At 37.5% G+C, this 16274-nt stretch overlaps 1 protein-coding gene across 4 annotated transcripts in view; it reads right to left on the minus strand.

The window, feature by feature from the left end:
- The window catches only part of PTPRZ1 (protein tyrosine phosphatase receptor type Z1), a 185182-nt gene that overhangs the window by 34385 nt on the left and 134523 nt on the right, over positions 1 to 16274 (minus strand). For 2 of the 4 annotated variants that reach the window (XM_058724466.1, XM_058724465.1), the window contains exons 12-13: positions 12151 to 15739; positions 7049 to 7193 (exon numbers count right to left, since the gene is read on the minus strand). In XM_058724466.1, coding sequence (XP_058580449.1) covers positions 7049 to 7193; positions 12151 to 15739 — 3734 coding nt within the window. The remainder of the gene's footprint in view (positions 1 to 7048; positions 7194 to 12150; positions 15740 to 16274) is intronic. The other 2 variants (XM_058724468.1, XM_058724467.1) reach the window with 1 other exon arrangement.

The raw sequence follows: 16274 nt of genomic DNA on the forward strand, positions 1-16274 counted from the left end.
AACAGATGCTAGCCTTGTTGATGAGCGTTTTGAGAATGAATATATTTGGAATCAACGACAACTATGACCTACAATGTCACCTGAATCTATTTTCATTCAGATAATAAGAGTAACATCTGGTAAGGGCAGACCACAAACTATTGAGAAGAGCAAAGAACCAACTGCTGCTTTAAACTAATGCAAACCACACTTAATTTAAAAAATTTAGATAATTAAAACTGCTAATGACACTCTTTGATGTGGGTCATTTAATTTATATGAAATGTTATTCATGAGTATTTAAGTTTAACTAGAAATATCTGTGTGAGTAAAGATGCCAATCTCACTTTCCATTTAAGATTCAAGCTACAAGATATTTATTCTAATGAGCTTTAACGTAACATTTGTTCTTATGAGGACACACCTCAACTGTAACATTCTTTCAGTAATCAGTTCCCTGTGTAAAATTCTTCAGTGGCTTCCCCAGTGGAATCAGAATGATATTCAGTTATTTCATCAAGGGCTATAAGACCCTCTATGACCTGGTCCCCCACCTGCCTCTGGGGTCCTCTCCAACATCCCCTACTACTAGGCTCAGGCCCACACTGGTCTTCTGCTCCTCCTTCCAAGAGGCTCCATCAGTGTCACCTTGGGGCCTTGGCTCTTGACGTTTCTTCTGGCCACCTGCCTCCTTCCCATTGTTTTTGTACTTCCTGTGACAATCCTTCCCTGACCATGGTAACTAAAAGTACCAGCTCATCCCACCACATCACTATTCTTTGGCCTTTTGTCAGCTTTATGGCACTTAGCACTTTCCAAAATTCCTTACTTATGTATTTGTCTTACATGTTTTTAGTTGGTCGTCCCTCATCAGAATGTGAGCCCTGCAAAGGCAAGGTGGTCTGACTTAATGCAGTGTTATGCCTCAGTGCAAAGAACAGCAGTAAGTCCCCCCAAAAATTAAAGTTGCCTGTGCCCCAAAATATTTGTTCAATGAATTCACTGCTATGACTAGTATAAAATCATGTAGTTTATTTATAATCTTAATGTCACAAGCAAAAAACCCAAAAAACCAAAAAACAAACCCAAAAAAACAAACAAAAACCAACAGAACCACCCAAAAGCAACAACCTGCATAGTAAGGACTAGCCCCCTGCTGGGATCGTATAAGCCTTTGACAAGAGGACACGATCAAGACAACACAAGAATGTCTTCTAGTGAGAACAGGTGGTACAGGAGGAAGATGAGTGCGTGTCGAATCAAATGTCCAGGGGGCCTGAGCCAGGTTCACCTCCTGGAAAGCGGAAAGAGTACAACCGACTAGGAACAATGGGAGGGATGAGGGCCACAGGTCTCGTGATCAACTGTCCCACTGAAAGTCTCCACTGGAGCCCACCTGAAGCCAGACTGGAGCAGAAACTAGTGGGCAAGTTTGGTAGCATGTTCTGACACAATAGGAAAACACTGGGTTCGATACCTCTTTTAAGATCACAGAGTTAAATCTCTTTGATTCCTCTAAAATGGGGTTACACAAGCTGGTAAAGGGGTTTCTATTTATTTTTCAGTGCATCTTAAAGTTGTAAAATGTCTTAAGGAACCTGGTGCAACATCACCACAGACAGAAGAATTTGTTGGACAGCATCTCTGACATAGAAAGATCATCTCTGGTGACAAGGAGTCCTTTATGAGGACATCTTTAGTTGCCACATATTGCTTTCTCGTCCTAACTGAAAACTCATTCTAAGTACCTCTAAATGGTACTGCAAGAGGAGGCCATCCCATTCCACTGTTAGGCCTCCTGCTGTTATTTTTTTTGGTATCAAGCCAAAAATCTGTCTCCCTGTTACTTTGACATCTTGGCTCTATTTCTGTAACTGACAGGTTTTATTTAGCTAATGGTGCCCAAGATCTTTCAGTACTTAAATGCTATCTATCTATGGCCCTCACCCCTTTTGACTTTCTTCTTGAAGTTTATACTCCACAAATACAAACAAGTTGTAGATCTCTAAATATGCCTTGTCCTGTCCTCACTTTCTCCTCCCTGCTTCAAATATGGTTCTCCTGACCAAAATGCCTTACTCACGAGTACTATCTTCCATAAAGGCAGCTCAATGGTATCTTCTCTGTGAAAAAGCCTTTCATTTCTGGGGCACCTGGGTGGCTCAGTTGGTTAAGCATCCAACTCTTAATTTCAGCTCAGGTCATGATCTCACAGTTTGTGAGACTGAGTCCTGTGTTGCGTTCTACGCTGACAGAGCAGAGCCTGCTTGGAAGTCTCTCTCTCTTCCTCTCTCTCTGCCCCTCCCCTGCTGTCTCTTTCTCTCTCTCAAAATAAATGAATCAACTTAAAGCAAAAAAAGCCTCTCATTCCTAAGCTGCCTCTAGCATTCCAGTTTCTCTGTTTTCACTGCAGCCAACACAAACTTTGATTCACCTTCACCTTTACAAAGACTATTTTGAAAAATATGTTTAATTAATCCAAGGATGGCCTTCACTTCCTGAACTCTCTGCTAGACGATTTTAAATATTTTTTTTTTTACTGATTGTTAGTTAGGGTAATTATCTTGCAATATATTTGTTTTGTGCCTATATCCTCATCATATTTTTTAAAAGATGGGGCCATGTCTTCTGATTTATGTAAGCCCAACTCTGAAAACAGTGCCAAGGTGTTAATGATTAGATGGATTTCCAGTAGCAAGTAAATCCCACCAACCATAAGTTACTCAGCTGCATCCTAGACTTCTTGCCTACCTGTGCTTCAAATGGGGTAACTTAAAATCTCAAGATATTTGGGAAGGAGAAGTGAAATATATATAGCTAGAGGAAGGTGGATGGATGGATGGGTGGATGGGTGGCTGGCTGGATAAGTAGATAGAGGATGGCTCTGAGAAAATGGGAAGAAGGCAGCCCTCATGGAATAGAAAAAGGTAAGTTGAAACTTATTGGTATTAGGGTTTAACATGTTAAACATTCATTGTAGGATCTGGGTAAATACCAACTCTACTCTTTTTAGCTATGTAAACAAATATTTGTTGTTTAAGCAAATAAGTGGTCCGTTAGTGTTATTTGCATAACAAAGGAACGTTATAAAATCATACCAAAAAACTTGTAAGTGGGAAAAATCAAAATTAAAATAGTGTAGGATAAAGCTTTGAGGAAAGTCACACGTATTATATTCAGTCCACTTTATAGTGCAGTTTTACCTAGGAAGTGACATTCGACTTAAGGGGCAGCATGGTCATGGGAGGCCTCCATTTTGGGTTGGTAGCTACCCTGTGTGACTCACAAATTTGAATTTCAGACCGTGAGAGAATTCATATTGCTCTTCCTCCCTCTCCCCAAAGCCAAAACAACTGTCTATGGGAAGTTCTTTTTTATACTGTTTTTGATGGAGTGCCGTTTTGTTGATTATGCCTTTGACAGTTTTTAGATTTTAACTCTTAAAAAAGCTCTCCAAAATTTGCCCTTTGTCTTCTTTAAAAAGAACTTTTTGAAAACCTTCCTTACTGAAGTCATTTTGTATCTTAGAAACTTACGACTTGGCTCATGTAAATTCTACCTTAAAACATCTGGAAAATAATTTCAGGGCACATTATTTAATGTATGACAAGATTCAATATCTATAGTCCATCTGTTCTGTATAAGCAGTGAATGTCTTCACGTCTATGTGCTAAGTGTTGATAACTATGTCTCTTGCTAATTATCACTCAGCCATAATGAAAAAAGTGATGACTGTTTTAAACTTGTAGACATAGGTCCTATCAATCAATGTTAATCTGATTATTTGATTTACACCTTTTCATCACAGTAAGTATTTGGAATTAAAAGCTAGAAATGTATTTCCATTTTTTGGATCTTTATACAAATATAAAACCATATTTATTCATTATGCTGCATTCATCACAGAAACCCTAAAGAAGCTCAGACTGCAATCTTAAAGACGATCTAGTGAACCTTCCCCCGAAATGGCACAGAGAGGAAAACCAGTTCCCAGGTGGATAAGTGACATGCCCAAGACCACGTAACAAATGCCGGGCAGAAATGGGGAAGGGATCCAGATTTGTTCTGTCTTCCTACTACAACATGCTTTCTCTCAAGGCTTACACAAAACCTCAGGGACCGCTTTGAATTGGGTAAAGAGACAAAAAAAAAACAAAAAACTTATTATACCACTTTACAGTAATTTTTTATCCTAAGAAATTAGATTAGAAAAACATTTAAATATATCAGCTTGGAAAAACTCATAAGGACCATGTTACTATGAGGACTTTTGTTGGTATGCCATTCTATTTTGAACCTTTCCACACAGGCTGTGCTTTCCACAAAGGTCTAAAATGTTTCCATACTGGCTAGTGAAATCATATTGTTTACAAATGGGTCTACATCAAAATTTGAATATGTTCACAAAAACCCCGAAGAAGGCACGAATATAGTCATCTTGTGTTGCACCAACTAATAATGCCCCTGGTGTATCCCTGATCTAAAAAGTTACATTTTGAAGTGAATTAATTTCAAATGGATGTGAGGACAGAGGTGTTAAATTTTGAAACGGGTAAGTAAAAGAGTGACGGATTTTATCAGAACGTTTGACAGATAGATATAAAATACATACATAAAATCATCAGAGCGCTCATTTTTTTTAAGCTAATGCACTCTGTGTTCAAGGTACATAAAGTGTTATTTGTGAGGAAAAGAGAAACATCTTGTTGGTGAAGGTCAAATTAGTGTTTTTCAACTAGTAATTTTATCTTTTTTCTCCACATAATACAGATGAGATTATCCATTATTAATAGAAAATAAATACCATTCCAGATTTTAATTTTCCATGAAATATCAAATCATATTAAATAAGACACTTTCAAATCTACAAAAAAATAAACTTGAAATACTAAGTAACAAAGATCAAAACTCTCATTCTTATTTCAATCTTAAGATTGACATTTCTATCGGAAATTTATTCTAACACTCTTTACTGTGAAGTAGAATTTGGGCTTACTTTCCATCTTATTTAAAAAAAATTTTACCTCTAATTCCAAATAACTTCAAACATTGGTTTGCCAGGGAAAATCAGATTAAATATAAGCCAGTAATCTGAACACATCAAGGTTGATAAAAAGTTTGGCCAACAAACCGAGTGGGGAGTATGGAGAAAAGCAATATGAATTCTTGTTGAAAAAACATGTATAAATCATGTACTGTGTTCACGGTACTCTGCTGAGCATGGAATCTTCTGTAGAAAGAGTCATTGGCAATTATAGGAACCAGTGAAGAAAGCAGCTTTGTTTGCATCATGTTATGGACAAAATAGACCACCAAACTCACATATGGTAACAAAAGTATGATCTGTTCTCTTACTGCAGTTTACTCTTTTCTGTAAAGGTTGTTGGATATGAAATACAGTTGATCATGAAAACATTCTACCTTAGTCCACCCGTGTCCAACTACATGCAACTACCTGCCCCAGGCCTGTCTCAGACACACCCAGCTTACTCCTGCTTCCTGTTCTTTCCACCTGCTGTGTTCCTGCCTGGAAAGCTGTCTCCTTTATCTCCACTTTCTGAACCCCATCCAGTGCAAGCCCAGCATTTTACATTTACTCTGCTCATCCTGGCCTAGCAAGATTCTTTGTTCCCTGACCACTCTTAACATTAGTGATTTCAGCTGTCGTGTGTATACTTTTGTATAGTAGGTTATACATTTTTCATAGAGAATTCTCAATAAGCATGCATTTCTCAAGGATAGTGACTCTCATTCATTCATCCATTTTTGATATTTTCCATAGTAGTCAACATGGTACTAGGCACATGAGAAACAGTCCTTAAAAATGGCAAATATTTTTGAATAAACTGAGAGAATATATTTTAGGATAACACATAAAGAGATAAAGAGTGGCCATATGAGCTTACAGAGAGACATTACTAAACAAAAAGGAATTAATTATAGATCTTCTGAACAAAATTCTCTTTTAAAACGAAGCAATAAATTACAAAGCTAGGATTCCTCATATCATCGTAAAGTTTTTGTTTTTCAAGACACAGTTATAATAGTTACACTGACTTACACTGTTTCCCCAGTAAACTTCCTAATTTGCAGCGTGTTCTGAATGACATGGGATGGGAAGCTTATGGTGAGTGCAACCATCTTTGTCCTTTAAAAGTTTTAATAGGATACTGGGGTGCCTGGGTGGATCAGTCAGTTAAGCGTCCAACTCTTGATTCTGGGTCAGGTCATGATCTCACGGTTCCTGAGATGGGGCCCGTGTCGGGCTCTGAACTGATAGTGCAGAGTCTTCTTGGGATTCTCTCCCTCCCTCTCTCTCTGTCCCTTCCCTGCTTGCACATGTGCACTCTCTCTCTTTCTTTCTCTCTCAAAATAAATAAACATTAAAATCAATAAATAAAAGTTTTAGTAGGATATTGATGACAGCAAAACTATATCTTATCCTCAAGGCAAGCTATAATTAACTTTAGAATTCTATGCATCTTAATATAGTCAACTTTATTTTCTAATTATATTAATATTTTAATTGCTTGATTTTCACTCTTGTGTATGGGGCTATCGGTTTTTGCTATTAGCATGCAGCTGATGTGCATCTTGTACAAAATCCACAATTATAAACAAACCATGTTTTTACTATAGCAAAAACTATGTTTTTTCTAAATAATAACTTTTGAAATTGTAACAGCTGGAGCATTTAAGCTGAGAAGCTTAGATTTATGTTAAGTGCTATGATAACATTTGAAGGTTAATTAGATTACTATGAAAGTACAACTGTCAAAATACTGTATTAAATATTAACTAAGCCAGGGTTCCTCCATTTTACCCTTTAATTGTTTCACTGGTGTATGAAAAACAATCAAGTATTATATTATTGTCTTTGGATTTACAAATTCACCTAATTCATCGTTACCTGGATAAATTAATGGTAGCTCTCAAGGAAAAAGAATGTGAATATGCTTTGAATGTGAATATGTTTTACTTTCAGGTAAAACAAAAACAAAACAAAAAAAAAACACAGGCAAAATCTGAGCTCTATGAAATACATTTCTAAAACAAGCATTCAACTTACCTCCAGTAGATGAGAATACCCACAAGAACCACTAGACAGATAAAAGTCAGGGCTGACACGATCACGAGGGGTATAACTGCCTTCTTCTCGGATTCCAACCCCTCAGCTAGACCAATACGAGATTCATGGCTACTATTACTGGCCTCTGTAGTCAGAGAAAATCGAGAGAGTTGATATTTAAGCTTAAGGAAAAGGCACAACATTTTCAACTGAGTATTTGCAACCTTCATTGTTGTTATTTTCCTTTAAAATTTCAAATCTATGATACAAAGAATGTCTATGATTATAAGCCAATTTGAGTAAAACAAAGCTTACAAAAGTAAGGCTGAAGAACTTAGAATGTCCCAACAGAGATGAGCACCTAGGGACGGGTGCTGTGGCAGGAAGTGAGCATAATACTGCCTTGAAAAGCTTGTTAAAAGGGAAATAGAAGTATTAAAATAAGAAAATAAAAGAAGTATTAAAATAAGTTTTTAAATAAAATAGCCAGGAAAAACAATGCTACTTACTGTACCATATATAATCTTGAGTTTCCAAACTTAATCTGAATACAAGGTTTCTAATCCTGCAATTAAATAAATAGCTAGGAGCAATTAATAATTTCATAAAGAGAGAATCTTAGGAAAACCTTCTTACATTAGGATAGCCATTCACCCAGAAAACTATTTACACTGTAAATATAGGTTGCTTTTGAAGTGTTACTTTGAATGCCTTTCTTATCTATTTTTCTCTATCAAAAAAAAAAAAAAATACGGGGTGCCTGGGTGGCTCAGTCAGTTAATCATCTGATCTCGGTTTCAGCTCAGGTTTTGATCTTGTCAGTTCGAGCCCCGCACTGGGCACCATACTGATCAATGTGGAGCCTGCTTGGGATTCTCTCTCTCCCTCTCTCTCGGCCCCTCCCCTGCTTGCACACACTCACGCTCTCAAAATAGATAAATGAACTTAAAAAAAAAAAGAAGAGAAAAATAATATTGCATGGGAACTGAAGGAGTACATAGGTTGAAGAAATTCTTTTCAAATATGCAAGTGTAAATTATGGAAAGGCTTAAAGTCTGTTCTTGGGTTAATTTCAAAAGATGGAAAATGACTATATCTGTGACCAGTTGGGTGCATTAGTATTCTAGCACTTTCAAAATCATTGCAACTGGAGCTAACCTTCCAAGTTGTTCAAAAGAGTTTCAGAACTTCAGTGTATCAGTGGCCAGTCACAATGCTTCCCTTCTACACTGAGGTGTGTGCAGGGGGGAAGCACGACAAGGGCACATCAGAACTGCTCTGCCATGGTGACATACTGACACTGTTGCAAAGTAAAAGTCCTCATCGCGTCCGCCTGCAGAAGTTCTGGAAGAGCTCTTTAAGTAGAACATTTAAGTTCCCCACGAGAGTCTACATTGTTTTCTACATAGCTGGCACATTAGGTTCTTTTATACCAACTATCTTACTTTAGCAATAAAGGGAACAAAAGGAATTGATTTAATTTAAAGATTTACAAATAAATTTGAGAGTAACAAATTCATTCAACACAGCACTGAGGTAGAGCTAATGGCAGAGGACTTAAGGTTTAAAACAGTAGCTTCCTTCTGAAAGATGATACACAAAGGGTCAAAAATTTAACCCACTCGTATGAGAAATGTATCAATCGACAAATGATACTCATATTTCCTTAGACATTTTTCTTATAATTCTGAATGATTTGCCTGAAAAGAGTAGAATGCAAAGGGATGACTAAAAATCACAAAACTGAATAAAAAGTGGAAATATTGCAAATCCATTGATCCCTGAGCTGTAGTTTATATTCTTGTGAGAGAAGCCCAGGCTTTACTCATTTGCTCTGGTCATTACACATTGCAACGAGGCTCATCTCGAAGCCTAAATAATCTGAGGGTGAATGCACTGAGTTTCCTTATAAAATTTAGGAAACCATCTTGTTTTAATACATAATTGTCTTCACATTTTTTCTATTATAACTATTATTATCTAAATGGAAAATTTGTGGCTGAACAATGAAATAATCCACTTAGAAAAGCCCCTGGTACCTAGAAATTACAAATAGTGGTTCATATCTTTATCAATGTCAGTCATTCTTGAAATGTGATTCCCAGAATACTGGCATTGGCATCACCTGGAATTTGTTAGAAATGCGAATTTTGCGCCCCATGCCAACCATCACAAATCTGCTGAATCAGAAACTCTGTGGACAAGGCCCAGCAACCTGTGTTTTAACAAATCTTCCAGGTGATTTTGATCCATATTAAAGTTTGAGACCAATAATGTACATTAATTTATACACAAAGTGTGCTTATATAATCACACAGGTCTTCAATGACCACAAATCTTTATAGAAATTTGTATATAGGTGTATATATGTATGTATGTGTGTGTAGACACATGCATTTTCATTTGTGTATATGTATGTGCATACATATATATGAGATATGTCTGATCATACATGTGATATATATGTAAGATATAGAACACATAAAATACGTAACAAATTACCATATATATCACACATTGTATACATATATGCACACACATATAATCTTGTAATATAGACTTTACTCATAAGTTCTCTGGGAGGTCTGATTTTAAAATAAACCCTTTCATTGAGGAGTCAGAGTGATAAATCCATGCTAACTACATATTATGAAATCTAGGTATTTTATACAAGATGAGGTACCACATGAAATTGTGGCACTATTGGTAGAGTATGCAACTTTTGATCTTAGGGTCATGAGTTTGAGCCCCAAGTTGGGTGTAGAGATTATTTTAAAAAATAAAGAAGGAATAAAATATACCCAAGTTAAAAAAATATATATAAAAAAAGAAAGTACAGACAATCAACTAGTTCTTTTACATACTATAATGAGGAGCTAGTTCTATTGATTTTTATATTCATTAGTTGAGGCTAAAATATCTATTTTGACATGGTTCAGTAGTGTATATGAGCTACCTAAGTAAGACAAGAATCTACTTGATTAGTAAACAAAGATAAGATGAATACTTTCAAATACATTTTTAGGATAAAACAGTATAATTTTGGTATTACAAATTAAGCATTATATATATCTCATTGTCCTCAATTATGCAAGCATAGTCTCTAAGAGACAGACACCAATAACACGTTTGCAGTGTCAGTTTGTGTCAACTCCCTATGTGAACTTGATCACGTACTTTAGTATCTCTGGGTCTCAGTTTATGCATTCACAAATTGCAGATACTAATATTGGCCTTACCTCTATTGTTTTAGGGAGCATGTTTATAAAATACTCTACATTCTAGAAGTACATAATAAAATAATAAGTTTCAAAATTAGTCTGTATGCATTTGATAAAGAGGCATATTCAACTATTTTATAAGACAGAGTACATATGATTTTTTACAGATGCAGTTTTTAAAACAGGCAAGAATTTTCCCCTAATCTTGTTTGATCTCACTCCATTAGTTGTGTTACCTGATGATATTGGAAGGTATATTTCTACTGTTTTGTCCTCATCAGTGGGAGAACATACACTTAATAATTAATCAAATTAGCACATTGAAAAGAAATTGCTAAGTTTCAGTCAATAATTCTGGGTTTGGCATTTTGTAATATATATAGTTTCTCCCTGATAGCATAACTTAGTAAGAACATACTGACGATATCACTGTCTAGTAAGATAAAATAAAAAGGATGAACTCCTCATATGTCTTTAAATCTAATAAAAATTTTTTAAAAAACCCCACGTACTATAATTGAAGCCAGATAACAATTCATATATATGGCAACACTAATGAATATAGTGACCTACGGATTCATTATTCATTCTCACATATCAGAGTGTAAGTGTTTAAACTGGAATGCAATGTTAAATAGGTATCAAGTCAGAATGTAGAAAAACTTCTATCAAAATGCACAAACTTTTAATTGCTGCTGCACTGAAGGAAAAATACAACTAATTCAAGAGATGGAAATGACAAAGAGAAAAAAATATGCTAATGAGACTGGTATCTATGATCTGGCTTATAAATATCCGCTTTTATGCAATAAGATTGCAAGATGCTACCTTGATCTATCTTCTGACTAATTACATGAAGATTTCAATATTTTTGTTGTTAATTTAAAAAATGCCTTAAAATTTAATAAGAGCAAGTTATAAAATTCTTATGATCAATTCCATGAAATTATCTAGTATTTCATATGCTTAATGTTTTTCAATTTCCCTTTTTCTCCCCACTGGCATTTAAAGCAAACATCTGTATTATATATGTTGCAAGTAATCTGCTCTAAGAAACATCTGGCTTCTAAACTAATTTGCATAAAATACATTAACAAATGAAATGCATTTCTACAGAAAATGGTCTAGTGTTTTACATCTTGTCATACAATACCTATACATACTATGCATATTAATGACCATTATTTAACTTCTTAGAAAGGGCTGTATAACCGCGAGTACAAAGTAGAATGCATGTTGTTAGTTCACACTGCCCTCTTTAGGCAACATTAAGGTAATCAAACAGAGGCAATTTTAAAAAATGAAAACGTTCTTGAAAGAAAATCTTACCATTAACTCTCAAAACTCAGAAAGAGAACTTTTTTTAAAAGTTTAAAGTTCCAGGCTGACGTGGATGTGCAAATTACCATATCTTTTCCATCGGGTGGGTCAGAGAGGTGTTTTGTAATCATACTACTATCGGAGTTTAATAATTCATTTTATAATTCAATGAAATTAGTTTACAACTTATTTTAGAACATAAGTGAATATAAAAATGAAAACTATCTAAAAACAACACACTCCCATCTATCATTTAAAAAGCAGTATACTAAAAACGCATTACGCACACTTAAGTGCTCCCGCATGTAACTGGCATCTCGCAGAACATGAAAAGTTGACAATAAAAACCATTTTATCCATCCACTAACCAAAACATGTCGAATATTCATTTGAAATAATGAGTAAAATCATACTTTAAAAACCGTGAATGGATTTGTTGAATGTCTTGATTAAGAAATAAAACGATGTGCCACTTTACCAACTTTCTCTTTTCACGATTTTTCTATTTTTTGAGGAAGAAAACCACCACACCTCTGTCTATCTCTTGGATCCATAACTAACCTGCCTCTGAAATGTTGAACACTTCTGAGTGCCTGCTAGTCACAGTCGGGGTTGAGGACTGTGGGGATCCAGAAGTTATTTCTGAGTCGGCTGCTTCCAGGACCCCATCAACATCTCTTTCGTTAACGTCTGGAAAACTGAAATCTGTGGAAGTCTCGTTATCATTAAGGTTATCTGAGACAGCTTGCCCTGATCCACTCTCTTCATCACCTGCAACAAGTACCCATGCTTCAGATTCTGGGGTGAAAGGAAGCAGGGCATTACCGGTCTGAATGTCATTTTCCTGTCTTCCATCACTGGGGTTTGGGGGTAGCACATTTGTTGGTGGTGATTTATCAGGACTTCTGTCCGTATCGGTCTGACTGTCTGATATTACACCTGTGACTTTATTTTCTTCTTTAGAGTTTTCAGATAGTGGATATGAGGTTGGATTAGTCTGATCCACAAGATTGTTGTCTTGGGTGTCTGAATCATTCATTACCTTTTCCTCTGATTCTCTATAGGAGGAGCATGCCATACACTTATTTATGGATAAGCCATCTCTATCTCTGTCATCATAATCATCATCATAATCATCAAGATCACCATCGTCACCACCACCCACTAAATCACCATCAGATCTGGCACTCTGAATGAGCTCGGAAGTTGTTTTAGAAGGAAACAGGAACTCGGTTGTGGTTACAGAACCATCTTTGTTGGGAGAAACAGCTGTAATGGAAACGTACGCATTTCCTAAAGGAACAGAACGATCAGCAGTTACAAGTGTGTCAGAAACTGCTGGAATACCAGCAAACACCTCATCAGTGAGAGACCCCTTGGTGGAGGTGAAAACTTCATCAGAATATAGAGGCTTATCTGTAAGTGTATTTGGTGGTACATCAATTGATAAAACAGGAGTAGCAAACGCATGCCTTCCTTTCGGGGGAAAGGCATGGCTAACCTCCAAATTGGTAGTTTGGAACAACTCATCATTACTGTACAACGAAGGCACCGCTTGCTGGGAACTTTCGCTCTTAAGCAAAACTGGTTCAGAGTATTTCTCACTCGCGTAAGAAATGGTTAACCCTTGAAGCGAAGCAGCATGCACATTAGAAGTAGGCGATACATCAACAACTCGTGCAGATGTAGAGTGCAGCATGTTTTCCCTTGAGGCAGAATTTGAGGCCATGAGATGCAATACCGTAGAACTAATCTGCTCAACCTTGGGGGTTTCAACCAATAGTGGATCACTAGGCACAGGTGGAAGAGCAGTTTTAAGCAATGTGTCAACATCAGAAGCCTGAAAGGAAGGTTGCAGCAACATTTCAGTATTAAAAGAAGCGGAGGGCTCATATAATAAGAGCTGAGTTGAAGGAGGTAACATTTCACTAGAAGCGGGGTCAGAGGAGGCTGGCTCTGAGCTCACCCTACGCACGGGTTTAAGCGAGGTGTCACCAAATGCTTGAGATAAAGCACGTGTAGGCTGAACTGAAAAGTTATTCTCTGGCACGTGACTAATCTCCTGATCAAAAACCTCAGTGGCGGGATGAGCAAGAGACCCTGGAAGTATGCCCTCTGTGCTAGAAAAGGAAACGGGGGATTCTTGTAAAGATACGTTTGACTTATTTATCTCATCATACAGGCCGGGCATGACTGTGCTTTCAGAATGGTAAACCATCTCACTGAATGAGGAAATCTGCAGTTCAGTCTCATTTCCATACAGTATGTCACTTTTAGAAAGCGGCTTATTATCATCACCAAACACAGATGCCGTATATGTAAATTCAGCTACAGAAACAGGTGAAGAAATGTTAAGGGCTGTCAGACCATCTGTGTCAGGTAAAAGAAATTCACTATCAGAGGAGGCTCCAGACCACTCCCCATCCCCTGAGAGGCCATGAGGCGGCAGCAGCAATGACGCGGTTGGGGTTATGAACGAAGACTCAGGCACTGGAATGTGGCTAGGGCTGCTAAATAAGGAAGCCTGATGCGATACACCAACAGAACCATGCACAGGTACTGCGGAACTGTAAGGAACAGTGAAGAAGTGTTGGGAGCCCTCATTATTAGATAAGGCATAGGAAGGTTCGGGCCCTGGAGAACGTGCATGCATCATGACATCGCTGCTGGGCGGTTCAACTTGAGAAAACATATGCGTTTTATAAAGGACACCAGATTCACTACCACCAAATCCCAATGTCTCTGAAGCAGCATGAGCAGTGGTCTGATGCAACATCACATCAGAATATTGAGCAAGGCTGGGCTCTAACAGCACATCACCCCCAGCCACTGGCAGAGAAGCATGCAGGGACAGCTTATCACTCTCAACAGCTGACGTAACTTGTGGAAGGATTTGAGAAACTGTATACAGATGGCGAAACGATTCACTACTGAAGGAAGCAGAGGAAAATGGAAGCAAAGGTGCACCATCATAGGAAGACAGGATGGATTCAAATGACACATCGACACCAGGAAATACAGGCGTAGCATGCAAGGCCGAATCACTACTTGAAGCAGCAGGGGTAGTGTTGAGGATCTGATTGTCAAGCAACAAAGGGGTGACTAGAGGAAAGACTTCACTACTGTAGAAAGGTTGAAGAGGTGTCTCACCATTGTATACTGGTTGAGTTGTCTGCGAGTGTACCATGTTGACGGTGGGGACCGAATCCTGTTGTCCAGAGGATGGAGTAAAAGCATGAGGCGTTACCTCAGTCGGGAAGTAGGCAAAGGTAGAATAAGGTGGCATCTCCAGATCTGTGCCTGGGGGACCCTGTGACACGAGGGGGCCTGGAGACGAGGACTCAGCTGTCTTCTCAGATTCATCAATGTGTATCTTGGCGTAATTAGTCTGGAGAAAGCTCTCTCTACCTGATCCAACATCGGGCTGTGTTATCACATCTGGAGTGCTAGCAAACCACACATTTCCATCAATGGAAGGATCCTTTAGAGATTCTTCCGAACCTGACGAGGCTGAATCTTCTGAAGCATTTCTTGTAGATTCTGGTAGAAGGACACGATATGTGATTGTCTCTGGGTTTTCTGAAGAAAACACAAACCCATGGGATATTTTCTCAGAGATGAATGGCATAGCAGAAGTTGCCGGACTGGAGCCTGAAGAATCGTCAGCTCCGGTGTCGAACTTGAAGCTTGTCAATAAACTCTCTTCCTCACTGATATCAGTAGACACCTCTTGGGATTCTGTTATAGAAACTGTATTTAAAGATTCCACAGTCCCAGTCAAGTTCATCTGCAGAAATCTGGGAATCGTTTTAGAGCTGTCATTTAAAGAGGCTGAAGCGCCTTCCAGGGTGTGAGGTGGCATTTTAGTCACAGTCTGTGAAGTCAAAGAAAAATGTTTTTGGGGGGCTAATCCAGTGACTGGTTGGGACGTGGAATCTAAAGATGTGTTGGGGATATCACCCTTCCCAGAGAACTCACTTCCTCTTGTAGGGGATCGGTTAGTCTTGGCCTCATTGTATTTAGTCCCTACACGATTGTAGTTTGTTGTTGTAGGAATCCGGGGTTCCTTTCTCCTTATTTGGTTTGTGGCACTGTCTCTACCAGGATTCACAACAGTGTCTTCTTCAGTGTCTTTTCCCTCTTCTTCCTCCTTTGAAAAGCAAACAAGAGTTAATGAAACATAAGGAAATAAAAAAAATGAATTCTTAACAATATCTTATGCTGCTGTTAATCTTCACTTGTGGGATCTTGGGAACGTCTCTTCATAAAGCACCATCTCACAGAGGCCATGCCTCTATCCTATAGCCTTTATCATCCACATTCTAGGGACACTAATTAAACTTAATGAAAACACCTTATTTATGGCTGCCTTTATTTTAATGCTGTGGAAGTAATTAAATTAATAGATACCACAGCTTTGAAAGAAAGGCGTACTATAATGTATTTATTTACAGTGTTATTTAACATCGTATTTATTTTGTTTTATGTTTCTCTGTTCAGTTCATCTGGCAACAAGCTAAAGAGCAATTAGCTTCTTACAATAGGAAATGAAACAATTTATTTCAAAGATCTAATTAGTTTCAGATTCAGAATATTTCATTGTATATATTCAGAAAAAAAATCACAATTTTTAAGCCATCATAAGAGGAAGATTTAGGACTAGGAGAAGTTTGGGTTTTTCATTT

The sequence above is a fragment of the Neofelis nebulosa genome, chromosome 4 (genome assembly GCF_028018385.1).
Source record: "Neofelis nebulosa isolate mNeoNeb1 chromosome 4, mNeoNeb1.pri, whole genome shotgun sequence".
NCBI classification, from domain to species: Eukaryota; Metazoa; Chordata; class Mammalia; order Carnivora; family Felidae; genus Neofelis; species Neofelis nebulosa.